Source organism: Platalea leucorodia (genome assembly GCF_965183815.1).
Source record: "Platalea leucorodia genome assembly, chromosome: W".
Taxonomy (NCBI): domain Eukaryota; kingdom Metazoa; phylum Chordata; class Aves; order Pelecaniformes; family Threskiornithidae; genus Platalea; species Platalea leucorodia.
The window spans coordinates 16,415,766-16,437,310 of record NC_138859.1 but is presented as its reverse complement, the minus strand read 5'-3'; the positions used below and the strand labels follow the sequence as shown (position 1 = coordinate 16,437,310).

Sequence of the window (21,545 nt, the reverse complement as noted above, 5' to 3'; positions counted from 1 at the left end):
ATTGGGTGTTTACTGGAAACACCAGGTCCATTTCCATCTTTCTGGTTTTTTTTCCTGCCAGCATTATCCTGTGTCTGTGAGAAGCACTATTATGTGTGGGAGGAAAGTACTTCTTTTGATCATTTTTTTAGCATCTTTTGATTGCTATTCTTATGCCATGAAGCTGGAAGAACTGAAGTTCCTGATCTTTCTGTGGAGCTGTCTCATTGCTTACACTGTTGTTCTGACTTCACTTATCCCACATTTCTTAATTTCCCTTCTGGGCTCCCATGTGCCTTTGCAGCTCTGCTCCAAATCCATTGTCATCCCACAGTCACAAATGCAGGAATAAGGTAGGCAAAGACTCAGATATTGTGAATGCTACTTTCTGGAGTCTGAAGGTCAGTGGTGGCAGCAGACCAGGGGTCCTGGAGTCCAGAGCAGGATCACAGTATGCAGTGTCAGGGTGCTGTGAGCACTGAGGATGCCTGGATTAGATATGGGATGTGGATTGCTGACCAAGGGTGTTTGGGCCAGGGTTTTCAGAATGAGGGATTGATCTATGAGAGCCCTAGTTCATTTTTTAATCCCTCAGGATCATTATGGATCAGCATTGTCTTTTGTGTTTTTTCCCTCTCCTTGCTTCCTTAGCTGCCCTCCAATGCACTTATCTGCATTGGCTTCTCTGACATGTAGAAGGGAAGGCAAGAAGGAAAACCCCCTCCAGACTGTCCTGGAGGCACTTGCAGGTTGGACCTCTGGGTTAGATGGGGAAGGAGGAATGAACATGTTCTCTGCTCTCCCATATCAAATGCTGGTGAACATCTTCCTCTAGCTTTATGACAACCTGCTATTTACTGAACACTGAGGGAGTTGGGGTCTTAATGCCCTGCCTGTACAGCTCCTGGAACTGTGGGCTGTGACAGTGGTACTGTTGTGAAGTGCAGCAGGTAATAAGATAAGCAGATAAGTGCTATAGATAATGTGACAGAGTGTCAGGGAACTGTGAACCAGGCACCCAGGACCACAAGAGGAACCAGCCTGAGCTGAGGCTTAATCATCAGCAAAAGGTTAGCAGAAGACAATGTGCTGTATGGGACCTACTTAACCATCAGCAGTAGCTCCCCATGGCCTCACTGAAGTCATCCACTCCTTTTCACATGAGAGGCCCTTGTGCACATAAGTAGTTGCGTACTTTGGTTTGCTCCCCTGGCACCATTAAAAGAGCTCAGGACCTCATGGGGACTCCTTGGATTTTGGAGAAGAATGGTTGTCGCTGCTTTCTTGTTCCAGTCTGTTCCTGCTTTCCAGTCTCTGCCTGGACTTGTGTCTCTCCAATGTTGCAAGGTCTGGCAGTGCAGTTAAGTGTTTGGTTCTTAAAGGAAAGTTCAAGGTACCTAAAGGCAGGCAAAGATATTGAATCCAGTGTGAGAAGATGGACTGCTCTCATCAGAGTGCAGCACTTCATTTCAGACCCTGTGCTATCTGCATGTTTTCCTGTGAGCGTACAGTGCCATCAGCAGTGAGGTCTTCATTTGGCCCAAAGCCTGTGCAGCCCTTTGGCCACTTGAGTGAAATCAGTTACTCACTTTAGATAAGTTTGAGAGGGGTCAGTTGGAAGCACAAGTGTTGTCCCAGGAGTCTGCAGGGAGGGGGGACATGTTTGTCTTACATTGTAGTGCTTTTCCTGAAGAAGGAGAACTCGGGACCTTGTGCTCAGGTACTTGTGCTGACAAGGACCAATCTGTTTAGGTCATGAAGTCTTCAGTCAAACCAAGGATGCTTTAAATAGTCACTGCCTTTCCTGAGAGGTGACTTCCTTTGTTTTTTTGTCTCTCTCTAGGTATCTGAATTCCCCCATGAGAAGTGTCCTCCCAGCCTCTCATGCACACCCCTACCTGTCTATGGGTAGCATCAGCTTAACTGATGTCCTGAAGAGCATTCCTCACCATGGATAGTTCACCCAAACTGACTGGCGAGACGCTGATTGTCCATCACATTCCTCTGGTGCATTGCCAGGTCCCTGATAGACAGTGCTGCTCTGTGAGGAAAAAGACCAATCCCTTCTGCCAGTCAGAGCTAGGCATTACACAGACCTCTGCCCTTCCGGACAGAGGCCTTTCACAAACTGACTCCTTGGTGTACAGCAGCTTTCTCCAGGCCTCCGAAACCTCAGCAGAGGCCTCAGACAACAAAGAAGGCAAAGTGAGGGACTTGATTGTCCACAGTGTCAGTAAGCAACACAACCCTTTCCTGCTGAATGAGGGTGAAGACCTCAGCATCTTTGGGGATGACTTGGGTCAAAAATCTTTCCACCTTCACAACTCCCTTGTGGCTGGCAAACCTCCCCTTCATCTTCATGAGCTGGCCTTGCCCCCTTTCCACCTCCATGACTCCAAGCACATTGTGAAATCCTGGAACATGGCCAGCCGGTCCAGTGTGGTAGACGGGCAAGAGGACAAAATCAGCAGTGATGACGTCCAGAAGAGGAACACTGCGAACCAGTGTCACCAGGCCTTAGAACACATGGAGCTGGATGAATGCAGCTGCCACTGTGGCAGCTCCTCCAGCTTCTTTTTTGATGGTGGCAACCAGGAGTGGAACCAGAACATGGGTGAATCACTGAGGAATCAGGATGTCCTGCACAGACGGATATGCAGCTGTTCCAGCTCAGAGCTCCAGCACTGTCGCTGCTACAGTTCATCAAGTCAGTCTGAAGTGATTGACCAACAGATGGGCTACATAAGTGACTCTTCTTGCAACAGCTCTGATGGGGTGCTGGTGAACTTCAGTGCTCTCTACAACAAAATGAATGACCATTCTCGATCTAACCTGAATTCAGCCAACCTGTCCTGTGACTCTTCCTTCTGCAGCCACTCAGACACAGGAGCTTTTTACCTGGATTTGCATTCATCACCCACAGAATCCAAGATGTCTTGTGAGTCACATCACCCAGAGAGTTCAGGGAAAGTGTGTGGGTGTCAGTGCTCCTCCTCACCTGTCCTTGATGCTAACTGTAACTCCTACCACCTCCACTGTGAGCCTTGCACTTCAGAGAGCTCAGATCTCACTGTTTGCTTCCAGAGCCAAGCACGGCTTGTTGTGGCTACTCAGAATTATTATAAGTTAGTCACGTGTGACTTGTCTTCCCAGTCATCCCCCAGCCCGGCAGGATCTTCCATAACTAGCTGCTCGGAAGACCATACCAAAGGTAGCCCAGCCCAGCCCACTGAATACTATCTGTTTAGAAGGCCTGACCTGAGACAAGAAGAAAGCAATGATGTGGAGTGCAGTGAAGAGGAGGCAAAGGGAGAAGACACCCAGAACATGATTGAGGGTCAGGTCTATGTGAATGTGTCACCACCTAACCTCAACACAGGCTGGCAGCACTCCAGGAGTTATGATCAGAACCTGGACAGGAGTCCTAGCAGTAGGCTGGGCTCTTCGGAGCGTATGGTGAGCTGTCCGGTCAAGCTGAGTGAAAGTCCAGCAATACCCATCCAGAGATCCCCCCCGAAGCGAGTGACATCTTTTGCTGAACTGGCTAAAGGCAGAAAAAAGAACAGCACCTCCCCACCACTCCGGTCCAGTGGTGATTCCTCCTTGGAGTTTTCCCCTATCCCTGAGACACAGTGGGATTGCCCAACTTTCCTTGAAGAAAGAGCTCGCCACAGCCAGAGTCTTCCACCCATGCCCTTTGTCCACAGCCTGAACCGGAGCTGCGAGGGCTTCTGTTTGAATCACACTTTTGGGGACAGCCAGGCTTTGTGTTCCATCAAAGACTTAGGCTCCAGTGATACCGTCCCCAGTGGGCATGGGGCAGGTGAGCAAGCCTCTCTCTCCCTGCTGATGGAGGCAGATGCCAGCTTCTCAGGTAGCTCTGCCAGTGGCCACAGACAAAGAGATGTTAGAGCCCGAGCAGACGGTAAGGAGCCAAACTAGGCAGAATGGAGAAGTAAAAAGAAAGGCTGCTTTTTGGGACATGAGGGGAGCAGCAGAGGAACCTGTATGGCGATGGGAGACCAGTGCCTGTGCAGTTTGTTTTCTGGTCTACCACTCCTTGGGATAAAGCCCTGTTGTGCCTATTTCAGACTCAGATCAGTGCAAGGGTCTTGTCCTTGTATTTCTAAAGCCTTTCGAGATTTTGTGCAAACCTTTCATATCGTGTAAGGGAGGACATGGCATTAGCACTTAAGGTCTGTGCAGCTTAGAGGATTGTCTCCCTTCCAGGGCGTTGTACTCCCCTAGTCCATGAGAACCACCTGCCTTGAGCTCCCAAGACAGAGATTTGAAGATGCTCAGCAGAGCCATGTTCCCAGCAGATGAAGGGAAGGGAACCATTGAGGAGTTTTTAGCCTTTCTTCTTTGGAGCCACATGGGGCAGAGGTGGGGAGGGAAGAGGCATAGCCAGCAGTCTCCTCTCAATGCAGGGTCAGGGAGCTCACAGTCTCTGCCAGGACTTACAACATGAGTCCTTCAGAGATTAGAGAAGCTGTGTGTCTCTGCTGGAATATCCTGGCCATATCCTCCACAATGCATTGGATTGCAGCAAAGGTTCCTCTGGAAGTTAATTGTCCCAGCTCCCTCTGCAGGAAAGCCTGTAATACATGAATTGCTTTCCACCTTGATATTGCCGTTACATGTCCTGGTGAGGAAGCTGTGTGACAGCCCCATCAGAGTTATGGCCATTTCTCCAGCATGGCAGGAGACCTGCATCTCTGCCCTAGACAGTTCTTGTACACATTTCACAAGTAAGAGCCTGTCTAAAATGGGGCTCTGACCAGACCGCTGTGGTAGATAGCCCCTAACATGCCAAGGACCTGACTGTCTCCATTTAATGCCCTGAAAATTTCTGGCAGGAGATAGGAAGAACATGTAATTCATTGCCATGGCAGATGTGGGAGAGATTTTGGCCTTTGGAGCAAGAGTTTTTTGTGTATTGTCCTGTTTGTTTATTGAGCCTTGAACGTGCGCTCGGTGTGGGATGGCAGGGAAGGCAGGTCTCTGCTGGGAGAAGGCAGCCGTGGGAGCAGCCCTCTTAGTTTGCAGAGGGAGTGCTTGAAAGGAGCAAGAACTGCTCAGGGAGTGGGAGGAGGGGGCAGACAGGAGCTCTCAGGGCAATATATCCCAACAGTTCCTGCACCTCCTGCTGCAGTCCCTTCCTCTGCACTGTGACAGCAAGGCAAGCATTAGTGCTGTGTGGAAAGCTCCTGCCTGCATCTGGAAATAGAGGCAGAGCTGCCTCATGCCAGCTGAGAGCAGCATGCAAGCCTAGAGGGTCTGAGAAGGGACTAGAGGGAAAGCAAGCCCTGCTAAAGGCTAGCTATAGGGAGAGAGGCCTGGCACACCCCACAGGTAGCACCAGGGGGGGTAACAGTAACACCAGGGCTCTGCTTGGGATGCGTCCTTTGTCCCAGGATTTTCTGTGGGCTGGAGGAGTGGTGGGGAAGGCAAGCCAGAAGCTGCCACGCCACGCTGGGATGCAGTGTGGTGATCAGGGATCCCAGTCAGCCCCGTGTGTGCATCCAGTGCTGTGTGTTGTGCACTGTGGGCACAGCGTGTCGCGCTTCAGCTGTATCCCTCAGGATATTGTGGCCCTACCAGGAGCTGCAGGCATGCACGCATAGGAGATCAGCCCAGCACATACCCTTAGGAAATCCCTGTCAGTCATTTTCTGAAGCAGACCTGCCTTTTCCAGGGTTGGAAGCTCTTCTTATTCTGCTGTGGGCCTGATTCGGTTGGGAACGTCCTGCTTGGGTCTGGTACAGCCAGGGGGAGGAAGGGAGCTGTGTGCTCAGAGGGGGAACAGTTACAGGAGAAAGAGGAAGGAGGGAGAAGGGGAAGCAAGCGGCCTTTCCGACAGCACTGAGTGCAACGTGGGATGCAGAGCTGTGGTGCTATTGCATGTAATGCTTGTGCTCAGTTGGGCGAGTCAGGATAAGAAATTTTGCTCTACCACAGTGCATTGGGCCATGTCTTTGTGGTACTGCCTGGATGGAGGCAGGCCAAGGGCAGGCGCTTGGGGCCATGGCTTGTGCTGTCCTGGGAGCAAGGGATGGGGAAAGGATGGGAATCTGATGACCCTACCAGGAGAGAGAAGCCCCCAGTGCAGCACCCTACTCTTCCAGACAGCTGTCAACAGCTGGAAACTCTGCATTTGGGGCCACATGTCTTTACCCTGCCAGCTCATGATGTGTGCAACCGGTTCAGACTTGAACCACACTGCCTGTGTCACTGGCCTCTAGCTCATCCTCTTCCCACAGCTGAGAGCAGGGTCTCTTTTGCCTGTGATCTGCCAGGCTGACGATGACTGTCCCTCTGCCCATCCTCACACTCTGTCCCCCTTTCTCTCTCTGAAGGTGGTGGCACACACAGCAAACCTGTGGTACGCTACAGCAAGGACCAGCGTCCCACGACTCTGCCCATCCAGCCCTTGGTTTTCCAGCATCTTTTCAGCAAGCCATCCAAGGCCCATGCTCTGCACAGCCATTTTGCCTCCAGCCTTTCCCAACTCTACAGCTTGTCCAGTAACTGGCCTGCCAGCCAGCAAATCTCTTCCAATTCCCAGTCCTCAGCCTTGGCCACCTCAGCAGAGCAATCATCAGCAGCGGGGAGCCAAGCCCACAGCATGCTCCTGACCCAATGCTCAGTGGATGGATCTGCCTCCCACAATGATGGCTGCATTAAGAAGCCTGCCCCTGAGACAACCCGTCCGTCCCCCCTGGGGAGTTACTCTCCTGTGCGATGCAACATGCCTTTCTTTCAAAGCGTGGACTCCTCTTCCTCACCCACCACAGAGAGGGCTGGAGAGAGCCAGCCTCCCAGGAGCAGATCCTGCCCCATCTCTGCTAGCCTGCTTCCCATGAGGTCTTTCCCCGCTGTCACTGCCATGCAGCCCTCCCAAGCCACCAAAGCTGATGCCCTGAGGCAAAAGGAGAACCCCAAGCCTGTTCCCAAGAAGGAGGCATCACTGGAGCCAAGCCCACCGCTCTCCAAGTACCAACTCCACAGTGGGTCCTTCCTGCCCCTCTCGGTGGACGATATGCCCATGAGCAGAGTGGGAGGCCATGCAGATCCCCACTGGAGGAGTGGAAGTGAGACCAGCAGCTCTGGTCCCCTGAGTAGCATGAGAATACAGCCCCTCAATAGTAGGTTCCCATCCGCCAGGACGTGCTAGTCTGGAACATCTCCAGCTCTCTGGCTGCTGCTCCCTATAGTACCACCCTCCATTATAGCTGCAGCCCAGGGCAAAATTGCATCTGGGTGCTGCAACACCCAACAGCCCCCATCATCACTCTGCCTGCAAAAGAAAGTCATATGCTAAGAGCATGTCCATCCAGTCCCGACTTCTGTGCTGTGTCTCTGGAGAGGGCAGCATGGGGCTGCTGATCTTACAGCACCCCACACCAGGTGCTTGCACCCCAAACCTGCTCCCTCTTTGCCTGCAGCCACGAGGCCATCAAGGCTCCTGCCCTGCTCTGCCAGGCTGCGGCCTCCACCTCCCTTCATGTATGTATGCTAACATCCTGAAACGCTGCTGGACTTTTAACTAACTTACTGTCTCTCTTTCTCTGTCCTTTCTCTTTCTCATCCTCTCTCTCCCCGTTTCCCCTCCATGTCCTCCCGTCTGCTCACATCCTTCCATCTGGTGCTCACTGCCTGCACTGTTCTAGCAAACCACCTCTCCCCCCAAGCACTGAAGTGGCGGGAGTACAGGCAGAGGAACCCTCTGGGTCTGGACCACATTTCAGGGCTGACCGGCTTAGCAGGCAGCCTAGACAGGAGGCAGCAAGAGCCCTGGCTGAACCGGGGGAACCCCATCTTTGAGCTCCCTGGCACTCTCAACACCAGCCATTTCCACTGCAAGCTGAACGGTGCGCACCACCTTTCTGCTGGGGGGGGGGTCTTGGGAGGTGACCTTGGGGCTCAGGTTCAGTATCCCAGCTACGCCTGGCTTCATCACTGCTCTGCCAGCTCTGAGCGGGAGGGATGATGCATCTGCTCACAGTGGGGCTGAGGGGTACAAGACAAAGGAGAAAATTGCCTCACTGATGGGTACACTCTGTGTGGAGCCTCCCTTCTTCTCCACAAGGTGAGAGTAGTCAGGTCCAGCTCTGGGCTGGATTGAAGGGGAAAGTGAATGGCCCAAGAGTTGGCTCAGACCTCAGCAAGTGCTCCTGGACTGTGTCCAGTTTGTAGTTCATGTCTCATACAGGAGTTGTGGCCCTTGGAGATATCTCATGTCTGTGCCCCACTATGTCTGCCCATCTGCCCCAACCCTGGCAGCATGCTAGGTGCTGGGCTGTAGCTCTCATGGGGCAGCTGGCAACACTGTAGGGCTCCATGGGGCTCTGTATTCTCCATGCTCTGCCCTTAACGTCTTCTCTGTCCTCCAAAACCTATGTAGGAAGGGCTGAGAGTGGCAGGCTGCTTTTGGCTGAACCTTTGAGAGTCCTCCAGGAGGAGCAGAGGGGTCTGTCTGTGGGAGGGAGAGCGTTCTTGAGGCCAGCCTCAAGTCATGGAGTGAATTCCCCCAAAGCTCTACACCTCACTGCCAACCCAAACAGTTTCTTCATCCCTCCTTCATGGGAAGATGCCTAGCCCAGAGCTGGGGAATCAATCAGATGGAAATCAAGCACATGAAAGAGCTCCTGCAAAAGTCACCCCTTGAAAATAGAGACCATCCCAGGGGACAGGCAGAAGGCATGTAGTTTGTTGCCTGTGGATGCCTGTGTGTGACAAGTAGGGATTCTCTCTGTGCTCTACTTTTGACCTCACTTGCTGGGGCTATCCACACAGCAGCCCTGAGAGTCTGGTGCAATGAGGTTTTCCTTAGCACCAGCTCATGAGGATGAACCTCCCACAGCATCTTCCAGTGCCCATGGGCCCCCAGTCAATCTGGAGCTTGAAGTTGGGTGGGCTGTGGGGTTGAACTCTACAGGCTCATGTTACAAACCATTGCTGGAAGAGTAACAAGCCTGTAGCCTTGCTGTCTTGGACAGTCTGGTGTGAAGACTCCTGCTGGTGCAGGTTGCTTCTGGGAAAAGCAAACAATGTGGGACAGGCTTTGGTATAAGGGCTTGGGGCTGATCCTTCTCCTCCCTGTCTTGGCCCTGCAGGGCAGTCTATGAGGCAACTCCAGCTTACCTACACTGACTTCCTCCCTGACTACTTCTCACTAGCAGAGAAACCCCCCGCTGAGTTCTGCCTCTCCCCAGATGGCAACACAGAATCCATCTCCATCGACCTGCTGCAGAAGAAGGGTGAGTCCATGCATCTCATGACAGTGGAGGAGGGTGTGGCGTAGTGCAGCATAAGACAAATAGTGCTTCTCTCTGTCTCATCTCATTTCTGTAGACATAATGGTTTCTTTCCCTGCCTTTCTCTACTGTAGCATCATAACTACATGTCCCCCTGGACTGATGGCTGTTTCCACAGCAGGTTCTTGTGTTCTCTGCACCATGCCATGTGCCACGGAGTATGTTTGAGCTGCTTGTCCCAGGAAGTATGATTAGAAAGGATCTTAAGTCCACAAGAAAGGGCAGAGAGAGCAGACAGGCACAGGAGTATGACCCTAAGGCAGGGCATGCTGCCACCCTTGTCTCAGTATACAAGGGCAGACCTGTGAATCTGTGTGACGTTGCAGATGTGCTAGTCTGAGATTTTGTAATTTAGGTAAAAGGTCTTTTGGGTCCTACATGGTAAAGCGTTTACATAAAAGGGCAGGAGAAAGGTTTCCAAAGCAGGACAAGATATGGCTGTGATGAGACCCATGGTAGAGGCAAGCTTGGGGACTGGATTGTTGACAGTTGCCTTGGTAATCATGTCAGAGGCAAGGGATGTGCAGAAAGGTTCCCATGCCTTTGCCAGCTATGTGTTGGTGATTACCAGATGGCAGCCTTCCCCTCTATTCCACTTCTGTTCTTGCATCATACTGATGCAGATATCAGATTACCCACCACCAGCTTGTTACTGAAAGTCATTATATAGCTTGCCAAATGCATGGCTTCTGCCCTGCCACCCTGTAAGATAAAAGCAGCAAAAGACTCATTGTCTCAGACCCCATCTCTGCTCCCTCAAGGGATGGTGCATGAAGGTGATGGTCCGTGTCCCTTGGGAACACTGACAGGGTGTCTTATGCTTCAGCCACTTCTGAAGTTTGTCACACTGTTGGGCTGATACGTGAGTGTTGGAGCCAGCAGGGATAGATTTGGTGAGGAGTTAGGAGGGGTTCTGCATGTTTTTGGCAGAGAGCCGACATGAGCTGATCATGTCGCCAGAGCATGTGTGCTGACATGGGCTTGAAATGCCCCTGCCTGATTTATTCATGAAGTGTTTGGTCAGGGTCTGTCCTAGAAGCCCCTCAGGCAGCTGTCTGACTCTGTCTTTCCCTCTAGGTTTGGTGAAGGCAATCAACACTGCTGTTGACCTGATTGTGGCTCACTTTGGAACCAGCAGGGATCCAGGGGTGAAGGTAAGTCTTGCTTTCAGTATGGCTTCTCAACATCATGAGTGACATGGAGAGGATGGAGAAAGATCACCTCTCCATTCTCTTCCAGTTAAAAAGCTACAGGGTATCCAATGAAGCTAGTAGTACCAAGAACAAAACAAAGGTGATGGTACATCATGCAGCAGATGATAGTAAATCTGTGACAATTCTTGCTGTATGATGCTGGGGGTGCTAAAAGGTTATATGTGGATTTAAGGGAAGATCAGAAAAATAAAGGGAAGGGAAATTCATTGAGTCTACTAAACACATAGGAATCATGTCCAGCTTAGGTAGTCTTTGAGTTGAAAGTAGTTGTAGGCTGGGAGAGTATTAAGGAGAAGTATTATATGTTTGCTCTGGTTTGACTCTTTCTTATGTACTTACTCATGGCTCTTTATAAGAGAGAATATCAAGCCAACTGGACTTCTGGTCTGATGCAGTACACCAGCTCTTTTTTCTCATATAGTGGAGAGCTGTGTTTCCCTCCTCCACCCATCCAGCAATTCTGTTCTGGCACTGATGCCAGGGCACAGTGCAGTGTCCCCAGTCCCTTGATGTCTCACAGGGCTCCATAATGATAAAAAAGTGCATCAGTCATTGCCCATCTGGGGCAGTTGGGCTTCCCCTATAGCCCTTAACATGAACCCACTAGCTTCAGAGTTCATCTAGGTTGCCCATGGGGCTGGCTGTCTTTGGCCTGTGTTCCCCTCATCTCCCATTTCTGGAATAACACAGGCAGAGCAAGCTCACTTCTGTTTGTACCAGCCAGTGTTTGCAGTCCTGTGACACTCAGCATCTTTGTGGTGCCTCCTCTCAAAGCTGAATGCTCTGCTCCAGTCGCAGGGACTCTGGGGCAGCAGCGTGACACTGTTTGGACATGACAACTGCCCTGGAGTGCCATCCCCAACGAGAAACCTGACTGGGACAGATTTCAAGCCCATTCAATCTTATCTCAGAGCCCAGGGTAATTTGCCCCTAATTACAATTGTTGCTGATGCAGAGATTGCTGTGCAGCATAACTGGAGCTGTTTGGATTTCCATAGCTTTTGAAAGCTTCACTGTGAATTTCCTATTCTTGCAGTGTTGGCTTGGGGAATAATCGCAACATTCCCCCATTACTTTACTTGCCAGACAACACTGTGGTTTTGATCTGGGGTTTCATTATGCATCAGTGTGCCAAGGGCTGAGCATTCACCTGTCAAAAGGAAGCACCCATCCCTGATGCTCCCATGCTCAATGGATCTGGCAGGATTATTCCTGACCCAGAAGTTCAGTCTCAGTTCAGGACCTTTGTGGACCCGTACCAACTGGCCAGTGTAATTCCAGCTCAGCTGGTAAAATCTGTGCCCTGAACACAACTGCCTGGGACCACCGACATGATGTGCAAGGCCTGGGGCTGACCCCTTGTCAGCTCAAGGACTGTATGCAGCAGACTATGTCCCTGCTCTGCTGATGCTGGGCTCTTACATGCTTTCTCACCTCAACCTGGGCTCTGTCCATCCATTTTGCCCTCGCCCTGTTTATTTATAGTAATCCCTAGGAATTATAGCTTGGCATGTCACTGAGTTAAGTGTTCCTTAACCCCTCAGTACTGGAAGTTCCTATGTCACTTGCTGCTTCTTACTTCAAAAATAGCAACAAGAAAATCTACAACAGCAGAAAAAGCCCCTACTCTTCTTCCTCCAGCAGGACAGTCTTGTTATACCCATAGGGAGAACTGGGCATCCCTTCTAACTGGGATATCCTCTTCTCAAGCTGGGATATTCTCTTCCCAAGCTGTCGCCTCATCCCAGTCTGGGGCAGACCTTGCAGGGAGCAACCCAGAATTGGTGTATGAGGCAGCAGGGGTGAAGGGGAAGAGCCTGCCTGTTCAAGGAGCTGCTGAGCATCATCATAGCCTGGATATTGCCTGCTGGGTGTCTGTAGTAGGCAAGTGGGACTGGACTGTTTGCATGCATCTGTACCTTGTAGAGCAGTTACCAACCCTCTCCCTGTTGCCTGTTCTCCCTTAGGCCAAACTTGGGAATAGCTCTGTGAGCCCCAACGTGGGGCATCTCATTCTGAAATACCTGTGCCCTGCTGTCCGGGACATCCTGAGTGATGGGCTCAAGGCTTATGTCCTGGACATGATCATTGGCCAGAGGAGGAACATCCCCTGGAGCATGGTGGAGGCATCCACCCAGCTAGGTATGGAGGGTGTGCAGCAATGCCCATCACTCTGCGGTACTCCTGTGTTGTGGCTGGGAAGTGCTGGTGAAGGTTGATTATAAGGATGGGGATGCAGAATAATACCTGGCTCCCTGCATGGAACAAGGTGCACCTTGACCTTCTCTTGCAAGGTGGGAGAGCCACTGCTCTATTCTGTCCAAATATTTATTGTCATTTTCCCTGAAATTTCTAAATTCTCCTATAACAGCCCCTAGCAATGACAAGAAAAAGAAAGAAAAAAAAACCTAAAAGAATGCCCTTTTCCCTCCTCTAAGTTTCCAGGGTGTTTCTAGACCTTCATCTTTAGCCCTGCACAGCTACTGTATAAGGCAGAGCTGTGCTCTAGCCTGGTCTGTAAGAAAATTTGCACACACAGCTCACTTGGCTCAAGCATGCCCACATCACCTGCACCCTCTGCTAGCACCAGTCTGCACCCTGGATTGTGGCAGTGGCTACCATCCAGGAGAACTCCTTTCTGAGGTTACAGATGGCAGGGCCGCACTGATTTCTGCATCATGAAGAGCTTACATCCAGGGCTGGGAAGCCTCCTAGCCTGTTTGTGGCAAATCTCCAGCTCTGGGGTTATCTCTGTGATTGCAGACACCCCAAATTATAACCACTCACCATAATATTCTGTTTACCTGCTGATTCTGAGCTGAGGGCCATGATTGTCCCTGAAGGTACTTTCCATCCATTGAAACTCTCCCAAAGTTTTGGAGTGGCAGTCTGGAACAGACTACAACTTCACCCCTTGTGAAGTCTAACTGTTGGGATGGAGCGAGTTCATCTTGATGATTGGTGGAGGGGCAATGCACATATGGGCATGGGCACCCAGCCAACTTCTGTCTCTGCCTTGATGCTCCTTCCCATGATGTCATTTTGGCTTTGCTGACCACAACTAATCTCAACATTTTGCTTCTCTCCATAGGCCCCTCTACCAAGTTGCTGCACAGCCTCTATAGCAAGATCAGCCAGTACACGGAGCTCACCAACCACACCATGAGGTTCAACGCATTCATCTTTGGCCTCCTCAAGTAAGCAGGCTCCCTGGGCTGACTGCATGTCACTGTCCAGAGCTGGCAGCAGGTGCTGGTCCTTGACTGCAGGCAGGCACAGTTGCCAATGAAAAGACTTAAGAAACCTGGGAAGCCACTCCCCAGCTGTAGGTGAGGGAAGGAAGAAGCTGTGAGCCTCAAGGAACTCCAGAAGGATCAAAACCTACCCCTACCAGGCCAGAACTGAGATGGGCTGGCTGTAGCCCACTGAAGAACATTGTCAGCTTGTTTTAGCCCCAAAACATTAGGTGGGAAGAGTCTGTCTGTCAGGGTTCATGTAGGGATAGACATAACATACACAGAAATTACTCCTGAAAATACCTGCTTAAATCACTGGAGCTGCAGTGAATCCCAGTGCATGAGGCTTTGAAGGAGAAATTGCCCTGGTTCAGGACCCAAGGCTGACCCTTCCAGATTGGATAAGGAGTGCACTCTGTCTTAAACAGAAGGCAGCCACAGTAAAGGGATGAGTGCTGTTAGGATGGTATTTCCCTGCTCCTCTCCAGTGGTCAGCAAGAGCTCTGACAGTGGCAACAGAGTCCCCAAGATCTCCAAATGTTGGGGGACCCCTACAAGCAGGAGCAAGCTCTGCCCTGCTCTCCCCACCCTGGATGGCCCAGCTCTCCCGTGCTGGCACAGGATGCCAGCATATTTTGGGCCAAGCCTGCAGCAATGGTCTCGTGTTTGTAGATGATTTACCTCGTTCACATGAGCCCTTCTCAGCAAAGCTAAGCTCTGCCAAGGGCATAGGAGCTAAATGGTGAGGAAACTTGCTGGAAACATGGTTATTAGGGGTTACGGTTGCACAATGCCTCATGTAAAGCAAACTGGCTCTGTGACAGGCTGAGTGGTTGTGGTCAGTGCATGCTGATGGGAGTGATCCACTGTCCTTTCACTAGGTCTTGAGGTTCATAGGGCTATGCTGTGTAAATGCCCTTTTCCAGCCACGCTTCTTGTAGAACAGCTAGGATGAAGGGGGTGAATTGATTTTCACTTTTTCTTTCTTTCCCTGCTTGTTTTCCCTTCCTGCAGTATCCGGTCCTTGGAGTTCTGGTTCAACCACCTCTACAACCATGAAGGTAAGAGCCTGAGGGCTGTGGGCTGCGGGCTGCAGTGGGGGCCAAATTATGCACAATGTAGAGCAGAGATCTAAGCTCTGGGGCACGCATGTCTCTTGTTGGTCTCTCAGCCTAGGCTGCTCCCCTCTGCTCTGAGCTGAAGGACTAGACTATACACAGTCCCAGTGTACATGTTGCTGGAGGGCTGCTCAGCTAAAGGGAGAGAGGTGGAAGTCAAAGCTCCATGCAGCTCCCTCCACCTGAACTGTGGAGAGCCTGGCCAGCCATGTCCTTCCCAGCTGCAGCTAGTACCCAAGGTTATCACCTCCAATGCAGATCCCTCAATCTACCTGCAGGAGACCAGATCTAACCCTCCCCAAATTTCTGCATTCCCTGCCCAGTGCCTGAGAGCTTCATATGGCTGGAGGTGTGAACACTTAGCTGAAACCCTTCAGGCATGGGAAATGGAAAGGAAAACCTCCTGACAAATGAAAAGCAGATTTTACTGGATATATCTGTGTTTTCAACCAGAAATGTTTCTGGAGTGTACAGATAATCCAGCAGCAACGACCAAGCTGCCAGATGCTTAGAAGCAGCATGACTAAGTGCACAGTGAGACAGACACCCTCGACCTGCTGGATCCCCTGAAGAGTGCTGCTGGCTCAGCCTGTGCTCAGCCCAGGGCCCCATGCACTGCAAGAAGTCCAGCCCAGGATCTTCTGGCAGGTTTGGGGGCTGACAGCAGACATTTCTCAGGTCTGTGTGTGCAATCAGCACTTCTCTTTGGAGCAGACAGGAAAATAGACTTGCCTTTGTACTGAGCAGTGTGGCAAGAGAAAGCACCCTGTTTTTCTGGAGCAGAAGACGACCATCTGTTTCAAGCCATCATTAAGAGCTGGAAGTGTAAGCGATAGCTAGGGCTGTCAGGACGCAGAAGGCTAGGCAAAGAGGTTGGAGATAAGGTGCAAGTCCTGTCTATGGTGTAAGTTTGTTATCTCACTGGGGCCAAACGACCACAAATCCTGTTCCCAACTCTCTCCCTGGGAGTGAGACCTGACAACAAAGCGGGGGGGGAGCACTGCAGATGTGGTCAAATGAAGTGAAGGATGAATGCTGCAGGTAGAAATGCTAGTTCATTTTGTTAGGATCCACAGTTCAGCCCAGCCAGATCCCTGGAAAGAATGTATTCAGCTGTCCCCAACACCTCTCTCTCTGCAGGGGACTGGTACTAGCCAGATCTGCAGCTCCTTGTTCATCTAAAAAGCTAAAGCCCTGATAGAATTAAATCTGGCCAGGGATGTCAAGGGCAATAAAAAAAGCTTCTACAAGTATGTCAGTGATAAAAGGACGACTAGGGAAAATGTGGGCCCTCTCCAGAAGGAAACAGGAGACCTGGTTACCCGGAATATGGAGAAGGCTGAGGTACTCAATGACTTTTTCACCTCAGTCTTCACCAGCAACTGTTCTAGCTACACCACAAGTGCAAGGTCCTGCACATAGGCCGAGGCAATCCCAAGCACAAATACAGGCTGGGCGGAGAATGGATTGAGAGCAGCCCTGAGGAGAAGAACTTGGGGGTGTTGGTTGATGAGGAACTCAACATGACCCAGCAATGTGCACTTGCAGCCCAGAAAACCAACCGTATCCTGGGCTGCATCAAAAGAAGCGTGACCAGCAGGTCGAGGGAGGTGATTCTCCCCCTCTACTCCACTCTCGTGAGACCCACCTGGAGTACTGCGTTCAGCTCTGGGGCCCCCAACATAAGAAGGACATGGACCTGTTGGAGCGAGTCCAGAGGAGGGTCATGAAGATGATCAGTGGGCTGGAGCACCTCTCCTATGAGGACAGGCTGAGAGAGTTGAGATTGTTCAGCCTGGAGAAAAGAAGGCTCCGGGGAGACCTTATAGCGGCCTATAAAGGGGGCCTACAAGAAAGCTGGAGATGGACTTTTCACAAGGGCACATAGTGATAGGACAAGGGGTAATGGTTTTAAACTGAAAGAGGGTAGCTTTAGATTAGATATAAGGAAGAAATTCTTTACTATGAGGGTGGTGAGGCACTGGAACTGATTGCCCAGAGAAGTTGTGGATGCCCCGTCCCTGGAAGTGTTCAAGGCCAGTTTGGATGGGTCTTTGAGCAACCTGGTCTAGTGGAAGGTGTCTCTGCCCATGGCAGGGGGGGTTGGAACCAGATGATCTTTAAGGTCCCTTCCAACCCAAACCGTTCTATGATTCTATTATTCTATAATCTCCAGGAGGTAGGGAAGAGAATCTTAATGTGTGCCAACCCTCTTTGATGCTCTTTATTTGCACCCTAGTCCCATGGCATTTGTGGCAGAGGTCATCCTGGTGGACAGTCTGACAGGCAGGTCCTGGCTGCAGGTGCGACTGGAAGCAAGACCTGGGCCAGTTTGCCCAGAGCTCACAGAACATCTGGTGCTCCCTGACCCAGTGCTGAGCCTCACACTGCAGCCACAGCTGTGACCAAAAACTACTGTCGTACTCCTTTCTCCATAGCTTCAGCAGCTTCTTGGTGGCTTGACAAAGGTGGCAAGGGCCTCTCATCTAATTAAATGTCTCTTTCTTGCCCTACAGATATCATCCTGGCACACTACCAGCCGGTAGGCTTCTTGTGCCTGTCTCATAGCATGTGCCAGCCTCTTTTCGAGGAGCTCCTGCTCCTGCTCCAGCCTCTCTCCCTGCTACCCTTCAACCTAGACCTCCTTTTTGAGCACCACCTGATGCAGATGGGCAAAGAGCAGCAGCAGAAAAAGGAGCTGCTGCGTGTGAAGCAGGACCTGCTGCTTTCCACACGCTCCACCCTGCAGCTGATGTGGACGCGGGGCAGCAGTGAGGATCCTTATGGCTGCAGCACTGCCCCTGAAGCACACAAAGTGGGTGCCAGAGATGATATCTCATCAGGCTGCAGACCCCAGCAAGCTCTGAGTGAGAAGGCCAAGGGGGTAGAGGCCTCCTGCGGAGATGGCAACAGGGAGGAAGAGCGGAGGAATTTGCAAGAGAGCATGTGGGAGGGGAAGGAGGACAAGCAGGCGAGCTGGTGGTACCAGCTCATGCAGAGCTCTCAGATTTACATCGAGGGCTCGGCCAAAGGCTCAAAGTTCATCCATTATGAGAAGAAGGCAGCTTTGAATGCTGTGCCCAGGTCAGCAGAGACCCGCAAGGCACCACCCCCCCGCGAAGGGGTGGTGGAGGGTGCAGAGGCTGAGGGTACCTTGGAGGAGAGGCCCAAGGCTGCCAGCAAGCCAATTCCTGAAGCTGTGCAAGAGCCCTTGGAAAAGCCTCAGCAGGTACCGGTTGGCGAAGAGGTGAAGGAATGGAGCTGGCCCTTCTGGATGGGCAGCCCCCCAGACTCGGTGCTTACAGAGCTGAAGCGCAGCAAGGAAAAGGAGACTGGGACTCAGCAAAGAGTGGGAGTAGCAGCAGCAGCCCCCCAAGAGGAGAGCAGCATCAGTGCATCAAAGGGCAGCCAGCCCATCAAGTGGGGACACTTGTTTGGGTCCAGGAAGGTGCAAAAAGAACCCAGGCAGCCTAACAGGTAGGGATGGGGCTGGGGAGGGCTGGTTAACCTGGGGCTGCAGCAGTGCAGGTGGAAGTCAGGTCAATAGCCGACCACTGGGCTACACCATGGTGGTACATCAGAGGCAGTGTGTGAACGTAAAGGTCTGTCACCCCTGCCCAGCCCTGCCTGCCCACACCACCGTTTCCCTCCTTGGCTCCTACCCTTGCTCAATCTTCTGCCTGAGTTCTACCACTGCCTCTGCTCCTAAGCCCCCTCTCCGCAGGAAGGGCCCCTGCTGCACTGCCCCCATCATCACCTCACCAAAAACACATACTAAGTGAGAGCAAAACATGGAGCCATCCCTGTTGCTCACAACAGGTGAGGAGGTGGCGTGAAGTTGCCCCATGTAGCTGGGCCCTCCCTACATTGCCTCTCCATCTGCACCCTTCTTGCTTCTATGGCCACTGGAAATGTCCTTCCCAGTCTAGGTCATGGTGTGTCCGGAGGATGCTGAGCCCTCCCCACCAGGAGACAGCCTGGGGACAACAGTGCACTTTGTGCATGGAGCCAGACCTCTAAGGCATGACCTTGCCATGAGAACAGCCGCTCCTTGCCCCTACCTGCTTCTATCTCCTTCTTGCAGGTTGCCCTCCAGTTGGCTGAGCTTGGACAAGTCCATGTTCCAGCTGGTGGCCCAGATGGTCAGGGCAAGCATGTGGCGAGAAGCAGCCCCTGAGCTGGAGCCCCCCCGGCCAGAGCCACCTGAAGTATCCCCTGAGGCGTGGCCAGCCTGGGGGCTGCCTGCCCACCCTCCCTGGTGAGCGACGCCATGTGGCCGTCCTGCAGGTGCTGGGATGCGGTGGGTTGGGGTTAGCATGGCTCTGCCTGTTGCAGTTCACCTGGCCCCCTTTGTACTCATGGACCAGGGGATGGTTCAGGGCAGTGACAGCTTGTGCATCTGTCCACCCCAACTCTGCAATCTGCAGGCAATGGGGATCTGGTGGGCAGCTGAGAGCCTGGCTGGGGAGGGAGGCAGGGGGTGTTTTCCTCGCTCCTCTGTGCCCGTGGTGGTCCCTGGGCTTCAGTGGGGTGAGTGTGCTGTGGCAAGTTAACCCTTCCTCCCCTCCCTCTGCCTGCAGTGAGGTGAAAGCTCTTTGCCATCACATTGCCGCCGAGGCAGGACAGCTGAGCTTCAACAAGGGGGACATCCTGCAGGTCATCTCCAAAGTGGATGGTGACTGGCTGCAGTGCAGCCTCAGCTCCAAGAAGGGACTGGTGCCCATCATGTACATCACCCACCCGGAGGACAAGGACTATTGACATGGCTGGGAGGCCAAGCACAGTACCGTGGGCTGCTGAGGCTTGTCTGGGGAAGCCCACCCTGCCAGAGGAACAGCCACAGCTTCTTGCTAGTTTCTTACTATTACAGAATACAGTAACCGTAGGTGGTTCCTTCTTGCTGCTCCTCGTGCAGCTGCCAAAGGCTGACTCGGCCCCTGGGGCCTTCTGCGAGCTGCACCTCTTATTGCCAGGCATCGCCGTGCATGCAGCCACACCAGGGACTGTCTGAGCCCCCTCCACCCCACACCATCTCCAGCACCCATAGGCCATGGACACATACATAGCAGGAACCCAAGCAGTCCCTGCCAGGGCAGTGCTGCCCCGCTGCATGGCTTGGTTTCACGCTGGAGGGTGCAGGATGCTGGCCACCCCCTCCCCAGGGGTGGCAGTGCAGTCTGCAGCCTTCAACATCCCTGGCATCATCAGCTGCAGGGGTGGGAGCACCGTGTGTTGGCAAGGTCTCTGCAAGGCTGGGCTGATGGGTTGTGTTGTGTCTTGAAGGGAGGCTGCAAGGTAGGCTCCCCCACACTGGAGCAGCCCTGTCCTAACATGTAATAGCGGTGCCTGGTGGGTTGTACCAGGCCAAGTGGCCTGGCACTGCCATGCTGCAGGGCCTGGGGCTGTGCCTGGCCACAGCCAGGGGAGGGGGACAGGGTATGTGTGTGCATGCAGAGCAAAGGGGTGCGTGGAATCATGAGGAAGGAGTGTGGATGTTCAGTGTTACATAGGTCCAGGATGGATAGAGCCACCCTGTGCGGAGATGGGTGCTTTGGGGGGTGGCTCCATGCCCTCCATGCTGAGCAGGAAGCCAGTGCCTAGGATGCCCTGGGATGCTCAGTGGAGAGGGAGTAGGAGGGGAGGGGGTGAGGGCAGGGTCCCTGACTGGGCTAGGGATGCTCTTTGGAGTTGGGGGCAGTGCTCTCGGCAGGTAGAGTAGGGGGGTGCTCCCAGAGGGAGCCAGGGAGATGGGGAGGGAGGGAGGGAGGGATGGTGCTCCCCTTGGCATAGGGTTTCTGGTCTTGCTGAGCAGTGCCGTGGGGCGGGGAGGGGGCAAGTGTTGTGTATGAGCACAAGGGGCTGCTGGGGGTCCTGGGGTCCTCGGTAGAAGCAATGCCAGTCAACCCCTTCCTTGCCATGTTGCTGCCCGCTGTGTGTCAGGTGGGGAACAGTGTTAATGAAAGGCCATGCCAGTATTTGGTGCCTTGGATGGGTTGATGCTGCTCACAGCATCGTGCCTTGGCTGGCTTCCCCATGGCAAGGGGCCCTGATCTTGCAAGGTTACCTCCTGCTTGTACATTGCTTAGCAGACGTTGCACCATATTTAATTTGTATTTCCTCGTTAGAACAAGGTGTCTCGCCTTTATTTATTTATTTATTTATGATGCATATTAATAAAAAAGGTGCTGATTGAGCTCCCTGCTACGCAGCCTTGTGATTTCAGACTGTCCCTGGGAAGGGCCTGAGGGGTATCTGTGCTGGGACACTGCACTGCAGTCTTTGTTCTGCCTCCAGCCACAGCCAACACCAGACCTTCAGGAGGAGATAGGTTGTCCCTAACTATCCTTGGCTCATGGCAAACCATGGGAGAAGGGAGGAGATAGACCCCACCTAGCCAAGAGTAGTTGATTCAGTCCCCGTATCGTCCAGTCAAAGTGCAGGACCAGAGGTCCTTTCCTCACCCCTCTGGTGTATTCCCAGACCCAGGCTGCATGCAGCTGCCCCTGCCTGGGTATTTCTTTTCTCTGCTGTCCTGCATGAGCCCATGTTGTTTTGACCCTTTCCAGCTCTGGCAGTACTTGGCCAGTGGTGCCACGCAGGCTCAGAGGCTCTGCTGAGACTTGGGGCAGCTGGCCATTAGGGGCACACTCCTGAGCATCTCATAAATCTGTCCCATCT

The 21,545-nt window shown here is 52.5% G+C and overlaps 1 protein-coding gene across 1 annotated transcript; it reads left to right on the top strand.

Moving 5' to 3' along the window:
* Nucleotides 1–1,929: 1,929 nt before the first annotated feature.
* Nucleotides 1,930–19,628, top strand: LOC309601644 (AP-4 complex accessory subunit RUSC2-like; the record flags this gene model as incomplete). Its single annotated transcript, XM_082334800.1, has 11 exons — nt 1,930–3,904; nt 6,339–7,127; nt 7,653–7,853; nt 9,099–9,242; nt 10,377–10,453; nt 12,481–12,655; nt 13,605–13,710; nt 14,764–14,810; nt 17,384–18,344; nt 18,952–19,125; nt 19,448–19,628. 11 exons carry the CDS (start codon nt 1,930–1,932, stop codon nt 19,626–19,628), a joined length of 4,830 nt encoding a protein of 1,609 aa, XP_082190926.1.
* Between the last annotated feature and the right edge of the window lie 1,917 nt (nt 19,629–21,545).